The sequence below is a fragment of the Hippocampus bargibanti genome, linkage group LG17, assembly GCF_051943395.1.
Source record: "Hippocampus bargibanti isolate YZ-2025 linkage group LG17, ASM5194339v1, whole genome shotgun sequence".
In the NCBI taxonomy this organism is placed as follows: Eukaryota; Metazoa; Chordata; class Actinopteri; order Syngnathiformes; family Syngnathidae; genus Hippocampus; species Hippocampus bargibanti.
Genome location: NC_142750.1, coordinates 14,962,681 through 14,976,961, shown reverse-complemented (window position 1 = coordinate 14,976,961; position 14,281 = coordinate 14,962,681). Strand labels below are relative to the sequence as shown.

Here is a 14,281-nt window from a genome sequence, read left to right as displayed (position 1 = left end):
GAAAGATCGGAAGACCAATGTGACTCGGAACCACTTGCTCATGATCTGAGGCGGGATTTCGTTCGGTCTTGAAATGAATTTGAGAAATATAATTGCGTTGTTTCGACCGGTGCTTGGAACGAGTGGTGCTGAAATAAAACTGTCAACAGAGGGATTTCGTCTTCATTGAGAGATTAACAAGGGAAGGAGTCCTGCCTTTTCTCTGCCACTGGCACCTGTGCACAACAGAGAGAGAAAGAGAGAGAGAGAGAGAGAGAGAGAGAGAGAGAGAGAGAGAGAGAGAGAGAGAGAGAGAGAGAGAGAGAGAGAGAGAGAGAGAGAGAGAGAGAGAGAGAGAGAGAGTAAAAGATGGTAGGGGGGGGGAGTTGCCAGAGTGGATAGCAGTGAAATGTCCTTCATCTAAACCAGACATAAACTGGCAGCACAAAGCCCCAGCCGCGACGAAAGCAACGGACAAGTGCATTTTTCTCAGCAAAACGTTTGTTGTTGGGGGAAAAATACTTGGGATCTATTCTAGTGGAACATACATTCCGACTAAAAGCAGGTAAGCATATGTGGTTCTTTAGTGACTGTATTTATTTTAAAATATAGACTGTACTTGTTGCTCTCGCAACACTAAAGATCACAGGATGATTTTTTTGTGACTCAAAGCACTGCTAAGTCCAGTTAAAAAATGTGGAAAATGTAATTTCAGTGGTATATTCTGTTACGATAGTTTCTGATGTTTCATCGGTAAAACGCATTTCATTTCAACATATGGTTGAACATTTTTTTTCCTTATTTTTGTCTTGAAAAGTGTGTCATTTTGGGTAGTTTGGAAAATGGTTTTTTTAAGGATCTGGTCTAATTTGTAGCGGCATTGATCAGCATTATTATGATTATTATGGTCATGATCAAACACCACAATGTCACTGTGGCAGGGGGCGGGTGAGAGACTTTCCCATACAGTATTATTTTATCTGTATCCGACAAGTACATTATTTGAAATCCTTCCACAGAAACTGAACTCAAACAGAATTTCTCTGTGGCTCAGACCTATCCTGAGGCAACACTGGCCACTGTTTTATTTAATTTGTGTTCGGCGTCCTCCCCATGAGAGCAGCAGCTTGTCAGATTACACAACGACGCATGTCATCCATCTGATCACGGTGTCTCAGTCCCACCTAATTAGGCTCACCCTATTAATAGGTCACCACATGCGGAGCACATAGCCTGTTGGACTTCTCAGACACTTGAACCAAGTTGACAACGGGGACGGCTTGTGGACAAATTAGTGACAGCGTTATTTCGATGTTTAGCTGGGGAGGTCATCAAATGCATTATAAAGGACGTTGCAGTGAACTCACGGGGTATTTGTTCCAGAACCAAAATTTGCAAAACAGATATTACAAAAAATATATAAAACTCAGGAGTAGTTTTACCTCTCCCACATACCTTAACATTTTGAGACAAACTCCATATAACTCAGGAATTAACTCTTTTTCTCTGATGAAAGAAGAGAGGCTAAGGTTTCTTAAGATGCACTGAATCAACACACTGTGCCTCCTATTTGCAAAGCATGGACTAACAAATACTTGCTTCTTAATACATTTGTTTTTATCATATGCTGGAGTTCATTTTTCTATTTGCTATCTATTAGCTGTCTATTAGATATCTATTTGTTATCTATTAGCTAACTGGCTGGCTATCTATTAGTTATATGACTAGCTGTCTGACTGGCTAGCTGTCTAGCTGGCTATCTACTGGCTATATATTAGCTAGCTAGCTTTCTATCTATTTGAGTTACTTTTGGGTTAAGTGAACGCTGGCGCCTGTGGCTGCCACTGCTAACCCAGAGAAAAATTTATCCTGTCACTGAAAAGTGACCTTGAGCGTTTTGAAAGGTGCTTATAAATGAATTGGATTATAATAATATAAGAAAAAGAAAAAGAATACATTTCATTTGTAAGCGCCTTTCAAAACTCTCTGTCACATCCTCCTTAGTGCCAGGAGCGCACCCCTCCCCTCCCTGCTCTCCAGACTCACTCACCTGTTGCTCATTTCCTTGATTGCGCCTTCTGGCTATGAAAGCCACCCGTTCCCGCTCGGTCCGCGCTGGTGTATTCTCTGTTGTTACCCTGTCTCCCAGCAGTACACAGGTTTGTCCCGTTTGTCCACTCGGTTGTCTTACTCCCTGTTTTGCCCTGAGTGTCTCAGTAAAAACCTTTTCTTGAACTGACCGTCTCCTTTGAGCCAGCGTGGACACGGTATGGCGGAGGTCCGACATACCGTGTCCACGCTGGCTCAAAGCCTACAGGAGGTTGAGACACGCCTCGCCACCCTGACGGCCCCTTCCTCCCCTCCCGTGAGTAGGCGCAAGCTTCCCCTACCGCACCCCTCACGCTACTCAGTTCCTGATGCAGTACTCACTGGTTTTTGAACAACAACCCTCCGCCTACGTTGGCGATGAGGCCAAGGTAGCCTTCATAACCAGCCTGCTCACGGGCCAGGCCGAGTCCTGGGTGTTGGCTGTCCGGGAGTCCCAGCCTGAACTATGCTTCTCCTACCCGGACTTTGTGGCCGAGCTGCGGCAAGTTTTCTACCACCCGGTCACAGAGTGCGAGGCGGAGGGACTCCTCCACGACTGCGTGCAAGAAATGTGTTCGGCCGCTGAATAATCCATCGCCTTCCGCATCCTGGCTGCCCAGAGTGGCTACAACGATCGAGCGTTGAGAGGAGTGTTTTATCGCGGACTGAGCGCCGCTCTCAAAGACGAGTTGACCACCCGCGACGCTGGCACCACCCTCAGCAAGATGATCAATGTAGTCATCTGCCTGGACCATCGCCTCCGGAAGAGGCAGCGAGAGCAAGGTACTCAGCAGCCCAGCGAACCCGGAAGCAAGCAGCGGACGACCACATCCGGCGGCAACGAGCGGTCGCAACGCCAGGAGGGGTCCCCCGAGCCGATGCCGATGGGGAGCGGGAGCGATCGTGCCAACCCCGGGGTTCGTCACACTCAAGGCCCTCCGCCGAAGACCTCCAGCACCTGTAAGTCCCCGTCTAAACGGCGACCATTGGAGGCGGCGAGCACGGCGCCCGTTACGCGGTTGGAGTTGGACGGCGAATTAATTGGCCCGTCCAACTCCCAGGCGATACGGGCGCTAGTGGATTTGGGGGCGGATGAGTGCTTCATCGACCCCACCCAACTGGCAGTGACATTGGGCTGCGACATCGAGAACCTAGAAATCCCTTATGAGATTCTTGACCTTGACGGCCGACTATTAGCCAAGGTTACTCGCATCATCGCACCTCTTAAACTCCGGCTGTCAGGTAACCATGTCGAACACCGCTGATTCCTGCTCATGCCCTCCCGCAAAGTACCACTCGTGCTAGGCCTCCCTTGGCTCAGCACCCATGACCCATCATTATCGTGGGAGGGCCCCACCATACAGGGTTGGAGCCCCTAGTGCTACGCTACCGGTCGGCTACGGCAGGGCGAGACCCCTCCCGTGGCGGCTCGCCCAAAGAGATCTGCCTCGAGGCCGTTGCCGCATTGTTATTATGATCTGCGGGAGGCATTCAGTAAGGACAGCGCGCAATCCCTGCTACCCCACCAACCGTATGACTGCACCATCGAACTGCAGCCATATTTCACACCCGGAACAAGAAGCCCTGCGCACATACATTGACTCTTCCCTTGCGGCGGGACTCATCCGACCCTCGCGTTCTCCGCTCAGCGCAGGGTTCTTCGGTATTGAAAAGAAAGATAGGTCCCTGCGTCCGTGTGTTGACTATCGGGGTCTGAACGACATCACCATTCGCAACAAATACCTTCTCCCCCTCATGGATTCGGCCTTCGCGCCCCTCCAATCGGCCACCATATTCACTAAGTTGGATTTGCGGAGCGCATACCATCTGATTCTCATCAGAGAGGGGGACGAGTGGAAGACCGCATTCAAAACGCCCTTGGGGCATTTTGAATACCTGGTGATGCCGTCCGGACTCACCAACGCTCCCGCCGTATTTCAAAATCTCATCAATGATGTGCTCAGGGATTTCCTCAACGTGTTTGTCTTCGTGTATTTGGACGACATCCTTATATTTTCTAAATCCACAGAAGAACACCGGCAGCATGTCCGACGGGTCCTGGCGCGGCTCCTGCAAAACCGGCTCTACGTGAAGGCAGAGAAGTGCGAGTTCTACGTCCGCTCTCTGTCTTTTCTGGGCTTCGTCGTGGAGCAGGGGCAACTGCGGGCCGCCAAGACCAAAGCGGTGGTAGAGTGGCCAACCCCGAAGACGTGCAAACAACTCCAGCGATTTTTGGGGTTTGCCAACTTTTACCGCCGCTTCATCCGTGGTTATAGTCAGAAGGCACTCCCCCAAACCAATTTCACCTCCACCAAGGTCCCCTTTAGGTGGACACCCGACGCGGAGGGTGTGTTTAACCGCCTCCGTCACGCCTTCACCAACCCTCCTGACTTACGTCGCCCCGAGCCAGACCACGCGTTGGCAGTAGAGGTCGACGCATCGGAGTCCGGGGTAGGGGCGCTATTATCCCAGCGCTCCCCGGTCAACCAGAAGATCCACCCATGCGCCTTCTTCTTCCGCCGGCTCCGCCCTGCAGAAGCCAACTATGACGTGGGGAACCAGGAACTGCTGGCGATCATCCCGACGCTGCAGGAGTGGAGACACTGGCTCGAAGGGGCCAAACACTCCTTCACCGTCTTCACCGATCATAAGAACCTGGCCGCCATTCGGTCCGCCAAGAGACTCAATTCGCGGCAGGCCTGATGGACACTGTTTTTCACACGCTTCAACTTTACTCTCACCTACTGCCCAGGTTCGCAGAACACCAAGCCTGACGCCTTATCTCGCATTCACGAGCCGGCAGAGAAGGAGGAGGACATCGCCAACATCCTGCCGGCGCATCACATCCTGGGCGCCCTGAGGTGGGAGGTAGAGAAGAAGGTTCAGGAGGCCCAGGGGGGTAACCCTTTCCCCAAGGGTTGCCCGGTGGATCGCCTATTCGTCCCCCCCGCTCTACGCACCGAGGTGCTGCAGTGGGGACATGCCAGCAGGGTCGCCTGTCACTCGGGTGTCAACAGGAAGATCCATCTCATCACCCAGCGGTTCTGGTGGCCGCAGTACAGGAGGGACGTCACGGACTATGTGAAGGCATGCCCCGCCTGTGCCTGCGGGAAGGTCTCCCATCAACCCCCGGCGGGACTTCGCCAGCCGCTACCGGTCGCCTCCCGACCCTGGTCCCATATCTCCCTGGACTTCGTCACGGGCCTCCCCCCTTCCCGTGGTAAGAAGGTTGTCCTCACTGTTCTCCAAGTCGGCCCACTTCATCCCGTTAACCAGGTTGCTGTCCGCCATCGAGACGGCCCAGCTCCTGGTTAACCACATCGTCCGTCTCCACGGGATTCCGGCGGACAGTTCGCGGTCCCCGGTCTCCCGTCCATCCAACACCACCTGAGACGGGCCCATTGCGTGTGGAAGGAGACCAGAGCCGCCCTGTCGCGCACGGCATCCCGGAACCAACACATCGCGGATCGTCGTCGCCCCCAGGCGCCGGTGTACCAGGTCGGTCAGGAGGTGTGGCTGTCCACGAGGGACCTCTGGTTCGCCGGGACATCGGCCAAACTGGGTCCACGGTTCACGGGTCCCTTCCCCATCGAGGCCATCCTCAGCCCGGTCTCAGTTAGGCTCCGGCTGCCACCCACGATAAGGATCCACCCGGTCTTCCATGTATCCCTCCTCTAGCCGGTGGAGACCTGCCCCCTAGCTCCGGCACCCCCGCCCCTGGATGGTGGACGGCGACCCAGTCTATACAGCGCGGGAGATATTGGACTCAAGGCGCATGGGCAGGGGATTGCAATACCTGGTCGATTGGGAGGGCTATGGGCCCGAAGAACGTCAGTGGGTTCCCCGCTCCTGGATCCTCGACCCATCTCTTACCCGAGCGTTCCACTCGGCCCACCCCTCCACACCGGGTGGGCCGCCAGGGGGCGTCCATTGAGGGGGGACACTGTCACATCCTCCTTAGCACCAGGAGTGCGCCCCTCCCCTCCCTGCTCTCCCCTGCTCATTTCCTTAATTGTGCCTTCTGGCTATAAAAGCCACCCGTTCCCGCTCGGTTCGCGCCGGTGTATTCCCTGTTGTTACCCTGCCTCCCAGCAGTACGCAGGTTGATCCCGTTTGTCCACTCGGTTGTCTTACTCCCTGTTTTGCTCTGCGTGTCTCAGTAAAAACCTTTTCTTGAACTGACCGTCTCCACCGTGTATTTCGGATCCAACCCCTTACTATTTTTCTTTGTCCCTCGAGTCCTGTCACCACTCCTCAAGCAGGAAACTCTCAAGGTCACTTTTCAGTCACTTTATCAGTTTTTCTGTGGGTGAGGAGCGGCAGACACATGTGCCACCGTTAACTCAACCCGGAATATCTGAAATAGATCAAAATCTAGCTGATAGTTATTTGATAGATAATAGATAGCCAGGTTTTGAGTGACCTTGACAAAAAGGTCTTCAAAAGAGTTAATAATCATATTTGCAGTAGTCTACAACTGATCTTAAACTGGTTTTAGAGCAAGAGATTTTCACAGTCTGGGACGAAAAAACTGAAAGTGGGAAGCAAGTTTTCAGAGTTTTACTGCATGGGTGTCAAACTCATTTTTGCCGTAAGACAATTATTATTATTATAGCTGAATGCTAACACATGAAAGGCCAATTTGGTGAATGTTGTGATTCTGAGGTACTCTGCAACTCCTTGTGGTTATAGACGCGATGGTCCTTTTGCGTCGTCTTCTGTTGATATGCGCATATTGGACAACCGTGCTGATCGTGGGAATCAGCGCCGATGGGGTGTGTCTTCAAGATGGCAAGCACAAGGCCACACCCGGCCCAGAACCTCACCTGAGGGAGTGTACGCTCTATGCAGACAGTGAGTGATGCGTCACCTGCCTTCTGGCTTATTTGGTGAGCGGTGCGAGTCTTCGATGGCACCTAAATTGACTGATGGATGCGGTGTCCACTGTTTGGTAGGGAGTTGCTGCACGCAGGAAGACATCCGGGACATCTTCCATTCTCCCTCTACCGGCAATCAGAATGAACCCTGGGACAAGTGTGGGCCACTGAGTCCTATGTAAGTTTTTGTAACACCCCCCCCCCCCCCCAAAAAAAAAAAACACCAGGTCATCACATGAAACCTGAAATGTATTTCAACAAGAAAATATATCACAACACGACAATGAATAATAATAATAAGAATAATAAGAATAAGAATAAGAAGAAGAAGAAGAAGAAGAAGAAGAAGAAGAAGAAGAAGAAGAAGAAGAAGAAGAAGAAGAAGAAGAAGAAGAAGAAGAAGAAGAATGCAGAGGCAGCCTGGTAGTCGAGTGGTTAGCACACCGGCTTCACAGTGCAGAGGTCACCGGTTCGCGTCCCGGTCGGCCTCCCTGTATGGAGTTTGCATGTTCTCCCCGGACCCGCGTGGGTTTTCTCCGGGTCCTCCGGTTTCCTCCCACACTCCAAAAACATGCATGGCAGGCAGATTGAACACTCCAAATTGTCCCTAGGTGTGAGTGTGAGAGTGACTGTTGTATGTCTTTGTGTGCCCTGCGATTGGCTGGCAACCAATTCAGGGTGTCCCCCGCCTCGTGCCCGAAGACAGCTGAGATAGGCTCCAGCAACCCCCGCGACCCTAATGAGGAATAAGCGGTACGAAAAATGAGACGAGATGAGATAATAATACATTTCATTAATAAGCGCCTTTCAAAACTCTCAAGGACACTTTACTGGATATTTTTCTGCGGGTGAGCAGCGGCAGCCACACGCGCCAGCGTTCGCTCAACCCGGAAGTAACAAAAAAAAAAAAAAAAAAAAAAATCTAAATAACTAATAATATGACAACACAAAGACACAGAGAGTCATTCATTCTTCAGCACTTGCTGTAACCCTCTTTGTGACATGAAGCAGTTCTAAATGAAAGAGGAGAGGATAAAAGCGTCCTTTTCAGCAGTGGATCAGGGACGTCATTGTGGAATGTGCACGTCGACTACAAGCTAAATCTTGAAAGTAAACACGCAGCTATAGCATCCATTGACGAAAAGAGATTGTCACACATCTCCTGTCCCACATAAATCCGCTTCAATTCCAAGCCGCGACAGTTCCACATACGAATCGCCGCTCTGCGCTCCTTTCTTCTTATTGCGGGCTCTTCAAGCCATGCATCCATTCAGCCGCAGAATATCCAACAGCACCAACCTTTCCGCTGAACAAAGTGAAGATGCTGCCCGTTACATTCCAGTATACAGTTGACATTTTTATTTTGTTATCAGAATCAGAATCATCATTGCGGGACGAATAAAGGTTTTCTGATTCTGATTACAGGCGCAAAAAAAGCACAAAGGCCCCAGAGCTTTGCAGCGATGACAGTCAAATGGCACCGATATTCCTCCCATTCAAAATCATGCTGCCGTAAAGGCGCAACCGCTCAGCACAGTCTCCTCCTTCATGACTGTCGTGGCCAAAAATGCTGAAAAACAATCTGTATGCGTTCCACACGACGCACAACAACCCAAAGTGACAAAAGAAAACACAAAAACAAGACAAAAACAACAAAAAAAAGCAAGGCTCATGAAACCACTACTTGGCCTACTTGGGCGCCATCTTGAAAAAAATAACAAATTACAGAGGACTACAAACCTTTGTGAATGTATTGGTACAGTGTTTCTGGTTTTGGCTGCCAGTGGAGGCCGTATTGGCCACAGAGGAAAAATGAATCCTAATTTGTCTCATGACGTGAACAATGACTGTTTCCACTTTCGGCTTAGGTGTGAAGGCTTCCTGAAGCGCGTGTCATGTTTCTACCGCTGCTCGCCAGATGCTGCCCACTGGCCTCACCCCCATCGTCGCTCTTACATCCAGGCTGTGCCTCTCTGCCACAGTTTCTGCCGCGATTGGTGAGACTGACAAGCGTGTCGTCGAAGAGGCCGAAAGGCAAACGAGTGCAGATGAAAAACTAACCTATCCCGAGGTGATCAGAAGTGGTGAATTGTATGCTTTTTTTTTCTCTGCAGGTTTGATGCCTGCAGAACAGACCTGACATGTGCTCGTAATTGGGCCGCAGACCCCAGAGGACGCAACTGCACGGGAACCTGTGTTCAGTATCAGCAGGTATGCCATTGTCTGTGGATACTGTAGGTCAGTGGTGGCCAACCCGAGGCTCGTGAGCCGCATGTGGCTCTTTGGCTGCTTCAATGCGGCTCCCGGGCTTTCACACGACAACCAAAACGCCTCGCCGATGGTGCTTCCATTCAAACGTTTCTGAATACACAGAACAAACTGCATCAGCCTATCGTGTGCGTGCGTGCGTGTGTGTGTGTGTGTGTGTGTATGTGTGCGTGCGTGCGTGTGTGTGTGTGTGTGTGTGTGTGTGTGCGTGCGTGCGTGATCTCTACCTTTGCGCAAGCTTCTTGACCCAATCCCCCCCCCCCCCCCTCCCATGGAAACCCAAAGTCCTGTGGCGATGTGGAATGGCAGTGGGCACAGGCCAAGGATGTGGCTGGAAGTACCTAGCCAAACCATGCACACAGGCGACAATGGAGTGATGGTCGTTGATAGTGCGGGATGGGGCAGCGCATCTCCTCGGCAGCTTCCATTGTGTCTGAGCAGCTCCACACTGCTCACCCCTGTGATGGGGAAGGACCTAGAAAAAGTGGTCTAAAAATTGTCTGCTCTCCACACTCCGGACGGTAAACCGCAATCGTCGAAGCATCCCTCCTGCGGTCGAAACTTCAAAAAACGAATCACAAAAAAACTAAGTATTGCTTCGTGGAATGTCTGCACGCTGTTGGACCTGGCTCAAACCGCTGAGAGGCCCCACCGGAGGACAGCACTTGTAGCCATGGAGCTCACAAGATACAACATCGACATTGCAGCCCTCAGCGAGACCAGACTACATGGAGAAGACTCCCTGACAGAGGTTGGTGCAGGGTATACCTTCTTCTGGAAAGGGGTCCCCGAAGGCAACCGCCGTATCCATGGAGTTGTCTTTGCTGTGAAGTCCCAACTGCTGCAATGCATTCCGGAATCCCCTATTGGCATCAATGAAAGGCTGATGACCTGGCGCATTCCCTTGGCAAAGGGACGCTTCGCTACGCTCATCAGTGCTTACGCACCAACTCTGGATGCCAACCACATTGTCAAGGACGAGTTCTACGGAGCTCTGGACACCATCCTGCAGAAAACTCCGGCCACGGATAAGCTCTTCATCATGGGAGATTTCAATGCGAGGGTGGGCATGGAACATCTTGTATGGAATAAAGTTATTGGCCAGCATGGAGTGGGAAAGATGAACACCAATGGCCTTCGGCTACTCTCCCTCTGTGCAGAGCATCACCTGGTCATTACTAATACCATCTTCCAAATGAAAGACAGGTTCAAGACCACTTGGCAGCACCCCCGCTCCAAACATTGGCACCTCCTGGACTATGTGATTGTCCGTCAGAAGGACATACAGGATGTCCTTATCACCCATGCCATGCGTGGAGCTGAGTGTTGGACTGACCACCATATGGTCAGATCCAAACTCCTCATACGCATACATCCCCGTCGTCCAAGGACAGCTCCCAACGGAAAGCTCTGCTGCACAGCACTGACCAACCCCACCATCAAAGCCAACCTTCAACGTCTCCTTGCCGAAAAACTCGACAAGATCCCAGAGGAACCGGTCGACTGGCAAGCTCTGCGTCAGGCTATTTACAGCACAGCCTCAGAAGTGCTTGGACAGTCAAGGAGAAGACACCAGGATTGGTTCGATTCAAACTCGGATGAAATACAGTCCATTCTAAAAGCAAAACATGAGGCCCACAAAGCTCTTCTGTCCTGTCCCACATCTCACACCCGGAAAGCAATATTTACTGAAGCAAGGGCAGCAACCCAGCGGGCACTCCGTGTCATGGAGGATACCTGGTGGTTGCAGAAGGCACATGAGATCCAATATCTGGCAGACTGTAACAACACCCAGGGTTTCTACAATGCCATCCAAGAACTGTACGGCCCTAGAAAGCAAAAACTTTCTCCAGTGCAATTTGCTGATGGCTCTGTGCTCCTTAAGGACCGCCATGAGATCCTTGCTCGCTGGGCAAACCATTTCGAGACCCTTCTCAACACCACCAACCCCATCAACTCAAAAATTCTGGACAATCTTCCAGACCTGCCGCCAATCATGAGGCTCGACACCCCACCGTCCTTTTTAGAGACCAGGCAAGCCATCATGAGCCTTAAGGACAACAAAAGTGCTGGACCTGATGGAATCCCTGCAGAAGTTTACAAACACGGAGGTTATCTCCTCACGCGCCGTCTGCACCTCCTTATCTATAACATCTGGGAACACGGGAAGCTCCCACAGGACTGGAAGGATGCCAACATCATTGTAATCTACAAAAAGAAAGGGGACAAAACAGCGTGTGGGAATAGCCGAGGAATCTCTCTCCTCTCCACCGCAGGGAAAATTCTGTCCAAAATCATGCTCAGTAGGTTGGTCAAGCATCTCTCAGAGTCTGTGCTTCCAGAAACGCAGTGTGGTTTCCAGAAGACAAGATCCACCACAGACATGATTTTTGTATTAAGGCAGCTTATGGAGAAGAGCAGAGAACATCACCTGGACCTCTACATAGCCTTCATAGATCTCAACAAAGCATTTGACACCGTCAACCGTGAGTTGCTATGGAAGCACCTCTCCAAACTTGGGGTTCCACCCAAGTTTCTTTGCATTCTCCAGCAGCTGTATGACGGGATGCAAGCCAGAGTACTCTTCGGAGAGCTCCAGTCAGAGCTCTTTGGGGTGAACGCTGGGGTGAAGCAGGGCTGTGTCTTGGCTCCAGCACTCTTTAATATCCTCCTTTCTGCCATCACGTGCCTATTTCACAAAGGCATCCGACATGAAGATGGCATCCGCGTGGAATTCCGCCTCGATGGAAACCTCTTCAACATCAGACAGCTCCAGGCCCACACAAAGACAAATATCTGCCACATCTGCGAACTTCAGTATGCTGATGACTGTGCTTTACTAGCTCACAGCTCAGAATCTATGCAGCATGCTCTCAATACCATTTCTAACTTATACCAGTCTTTTGGTCTCCAGATCAACATAAAAAAAAACAGAGCTCATGTTCCAACCTGTGTCGCGAACTCCCACACCACCCAGCCTTCACATCAATGGCATTTCACTAAATGTAGTGGATTGTTTTACATACCTTGGCTCCACTTTGTCCACCAATTGCTCCCTTGACATTGAAATACACAATCGTATAAATAAAGCCTCATCATCGTTTGGACGTTTACGCAGCAGAGTGCTTATGAACCGTAACCTGAGAATTGGAACCAAGATTGCCGTATACAGGGCAGTATGTCTGTCCACTCTCCTCTATGGGGCAGAAACATGGACCAGCAGGGGGGGAAAAGCGACGCCTCAAGGACTACACCAGGGACCTCCTCAAACGAGCCAACATCAACATCACGGAGCTCGAAGCTTTGGCCTCAGACCGACACACCTGGCAGACCACTAGTGCCAGGATAGTCTCTAAAATACATCAAATCCACATAGACAGACAATTAGAGAGACACATGTGTGTGTGTGTGTGTGTGTGCGTGCGTGCGTGCATGTGTGTGTGTGTGTGTGTGTCTGTGTGTGTGTGTGTTTGTGTGTGTGTGCGTGCATGTGCGTGTGAAGAATTGCTGAATTTATTTACTTCTTCCAGGTGAGCATTTTGCTAATTGTAGTTGTAGGTCCGTGCCCAAGTTAGCAGCAGTTCTTTCTCTGTCCGCCAGCGAAATTGGCTCTGGTGCTTGAGACAGGCACTTCATCCCAAATAAATTTGTAAACATGAAATGTAATTTGGTTTCCATGTCCCCTTCTTCCTGTGAAGATGTATCAACATGGCAGAGACCTGTGCGAAAGCCTGTGGGGTGACGCCTTCATGACGGTCGAAGATGCATCTGAGGAGGTTACAGATAGTGGCGCCAACGACAGCCCCGACGGCCGCGTTCGGCCGTGCGGCTGCCTGACCCTCAGCGCTTCGGATAAAGACGTAATCTCTGCGCTACGGGCCCAGCAGGACACCCGGGAGGAGCTTGATACCACCAAAAGTGGGCTGCCTCCGTGTATGTCTCCATGTCAGAGCAGGCCGCCCCTGCAGACCAGTAGCGGCAGAAAGGGAAATTCTGTCCTACGCAAACGTTCGGTCATCGTGGACGACGGGGAGGGAAGTGGAAGTGGCCTGTAGAAAATCAAAATCAGTCCATGTATTACAGATAATTGTCTAGCGCTTATTATACAACATGGATCAAAGTGGACCTCACTCCTTTCACTGTGTTCCCTAGTTGTCATTGTCATATTTACAGCATGTTGAGATGACATTTCATGGATGTGGCGGTTTGATTATAATCTGGTTATGTTACGTAGCTCAATTTCAATTTAATATTCGATGTTTTTTAAGTGAAAGTTTGTGTAATTTTCGTACATGTTGTAAATAAAGAAACATTTGTCAAAGGCAATTTCTTGTTCAGACTTGCAATGAGCATCATAATTCAAATTATCTTGGAATGTTGACATCCTTTAGCTTCAACCTCACGTGTCAAATAAATAGGAAAGCATTTGACAGGGAAGAACAAGATGGCATCAGCCCTTGTCATGATGCTAAGAGAAATGTTAATAAATCTGCAACTATTGTGGTTTTAGGATTTATTTATGTGGCTGCTAAAGCAAATCTCACGTCTGAACACTGGTGTATTAAAGGTATTAAATCCAATGGCGAGTCGTGCATTTCACACCTAAGCCTTCAGTAGTGCTACATCTGAATTAATTCAACCCTTCATAACTATTTTATGACCATACAACCTTTGCTGCAGCTGTGACTGTGACTCATAAAAAGTGTGATGTGATTTACTACAAGTGCACTGGAGGGTACCATGAGCCAGGAAATAAGGCCTGTGTGAAGGCCTTGGTGTCGCCAACTCGAAATCTGATCGGTAAAAGCAACAGTTTTATTTACACTTATTTTATGCTACAGGGCCAGGTATGTTTCTGATTCTGGTAACAAACAAGGCCTAAAGTGTGATTGGTTAAATCCTTAATTACGAAAGCACACATCTGTAAGCAAGGCCTCCTCTGCTGGCCTATAAATATCTGAGTCATAGACTCATGTGAATTATATTTTGTCCAGGAATTCTTATTAAATAATTGCAAATTGTCTTTCAGCTTCCTTTCATTGCTTTTCCCCTGTCGTGCCGCTTCCAGA

At 50.2% G+C, this 14,281-nt stretch overlaps 1 protein-coding gene across 1 annotated transcript; it reads left to right on the top strand.

Annotated features, from left to right (window-relative positions):
• Positions 1–373: 373 nt before the first annotated feature.
• Positions 374–13,538, top strand: rtbdn (retbindin). The gene is made up of 6 exons (XM_089019408.1): positions 374–544; positions 6,760–6,921; positions 7,023–7,122; positions 8,813–8,941; positions 9,059–9,155; positions 12,911–13,538. The coding sequence occupies exons 2-6, from the start codon at positions 6,765–6,767 to the stop codon at positions 13,265–13,267; spliced, it is 840 nt and encodes a 279-aa protein (XP_088875534.1). The 5' UTR covers positions 374–544; positions 6,760–6,764; the 3' UTR covers positions 13,268–13,538.
• Positions 13,539–14,281: the final 743 nt, after the last annotated feature.